The sequence below is a fragment of the Sphaeroforma arctica genome, assembly GCF_001186125.1.
Source record: "Sphaeroforma arctica JP610 unplaced genomic scaffold supercont1.2135, whole genome shotgun sequence".
NCBI classification, from domain to species: domain Eukaryota; class Ichthyosporea; order Ichthyophonida; genus Sphaeroforma; species Sphaeroforma arctica.
The window spans coordinates 1-1,975 of NW_014038423.1; the positions used below are offsets into that span (position 1 = coordinate 1).

The window sequence follows — 1,975 nt, forward strand, 5'->3', positions numbered from 1 at the left end:
TATATACTATATATATATATATATATATATATATATATATATATATATATATATATATATATATATATATATATATATATATATATATATATATATATATATATATATATATATATATATATATATATATATATATATATATATATATATATATATATATATATATATATATATATATATATATATATATATATATATATATATAAATATAAATATATATATGTATATATAGAGAGATATAGTTAGTTAGATAGATAGATATCCAGATAGATATATATACCTTTATATTTATATACACACATTTGATAATTGATCTGAGTCCGGGAGTAAACGTTCTTTAAAATAGGAATATTGTTGGTAAACTTTGGAGCATTCCTGATTACTTTGTGATCTTTTCCCTTGATCCATATTGAAGAACTGATATCGGCAGATGCGGCTAGCACGCTATATTCTTCTTTTCGAAATATTCTTCGCCGCATTCTTTTCCATCTTTATAGCTATTCATTACATATATATATCTTTTATTTCTGAACACAACCAGGAGTAAACAATGGAAGTCTATAAAGCTGGTGGTGTTCTCAGTTCTCATTGGCGGGTTCGCTGTCCTTGAGCTCATCTGCGGTGTGACCTTCAACAGTCTGGTACTCTTAGCAGACTCTCTGCACATGACCAGTGATCTGGCCGCACTAGCTATCAGTTTCATGACTGTTCGTCTCTCCGATACGCCCCCGAACAACGAGTATACCTACGGATGGGTAGGTGTACAATAAGTGCATAGTGTGTGTTCTGAGTAAATTTGTTGGCGTATATATGCATAGGGTACACACATCAGCAAATAACCGCTATGGAGCCTTGCTATCTTTCAGTATATGGAGATTAGTCTTATTGTTTCGACCTCAAAGTTACGAGTATAGCTATAGGAGTACAAGGGAGAGTTGTTCAAACGATTCTAGCACACGCCCATGGCCATTGATTTACTTGGTCGAAAACTATTTAGGAACCAAGTAGACATGTATGATTTATTTTTAGATAGGTACAGGGCTTGTTTAGACAATTGCCATCCGATGTAATTGCACGGGACACGTATACCTCCTTTGAGAAGTGCTGTTTTATACACGCACTAGGGCTTCATACACTTACTATCGTCGATATACACGCACTCTCGGCTTCGATGCAGCTTGGGAGAAAATGTTGTATTGATTCAAATTATGTTTAGACAGGTCCATTCGATCGATGTCTTTGAATTGTTGGGGATAGTTGTAATTATTCAGTCGGGTTGCTATCTTAAAAATTCATCCCATTCATTCGGATTCTCATTGCAGGCGCGGCTTCAAATCGTTGGCGCTCTGGCCAATTCTTTGTTTTTAATGGCTATCTCGTTCCTTATGTACATTGAGGCTGCTGGGCACATCATCACCAAGGAGAGTAAGTATTTACTGACTATTGTCACTCATAAAAACTTGTATCGGCGTACTAGGTTAGATGTCTACGTATATATACGGTCTTTCTGCTATGTATAGCATCCGCAATTACATTGTTACCTGCCCTTGCCAGAGCTGTTAAAAACCTTTGAAAACGTCTCATATGTTCCAATGTTTCCATGGTGTATACGTGCGAACCAAACAAAGCCGCACAATATGGTGTGAAACTCGTTCAGTGCCTTCACAGGCCTAAGGCAGATTTTACGTCGGTCGACCACAGTCGTGGACGTAAAAAAAAACGGTTCAAATCAATGATACTGCCAAGTACATAGACTAATTGACCAATGCAAATTCTATTTTAAATAGCTATCCATGAACCCCTAGCCATTTCCGCGGTAGGGTGTGTAGGCCTGGTAGTAAATACGTTTGGCATGACATTGTTTGGCCATGGCCATAGTCACTTCAACTGTTTCAGTTGCCCCAAATTCTTCAGCCGCGGCGCCTCTAAAAACTCATGAGAAACTGCAAGATATTGAGGTATGTGGCAGTATTTA

General features: G+C 36.3%; 1 protein-coding gene across 1 annotated transcript; it reads left to right on the forward strand.

Annotated features, from left to right (window-relative positions):
- Positions 1 to 541: 541 nt before the first annotated feature.
- Positions 542 to 1,939, forward strand: SARC_12198 (hypothetical protein; the record flags this gene model as incomplete). The annotated part of the gene is made up of 3 exons (XM_014293701.1): positions 542 to 755; positions 1,323 to 1,425; positions 1,788 to 1,939. Coding segments are annotated over 3 exons (469 nt in total), but the record flags the coding sequence as incomplete, so codon positions are not given.
- Between the last annotated feature and the right edge of the window lie 36 nt (positions 1,940 to 1,975).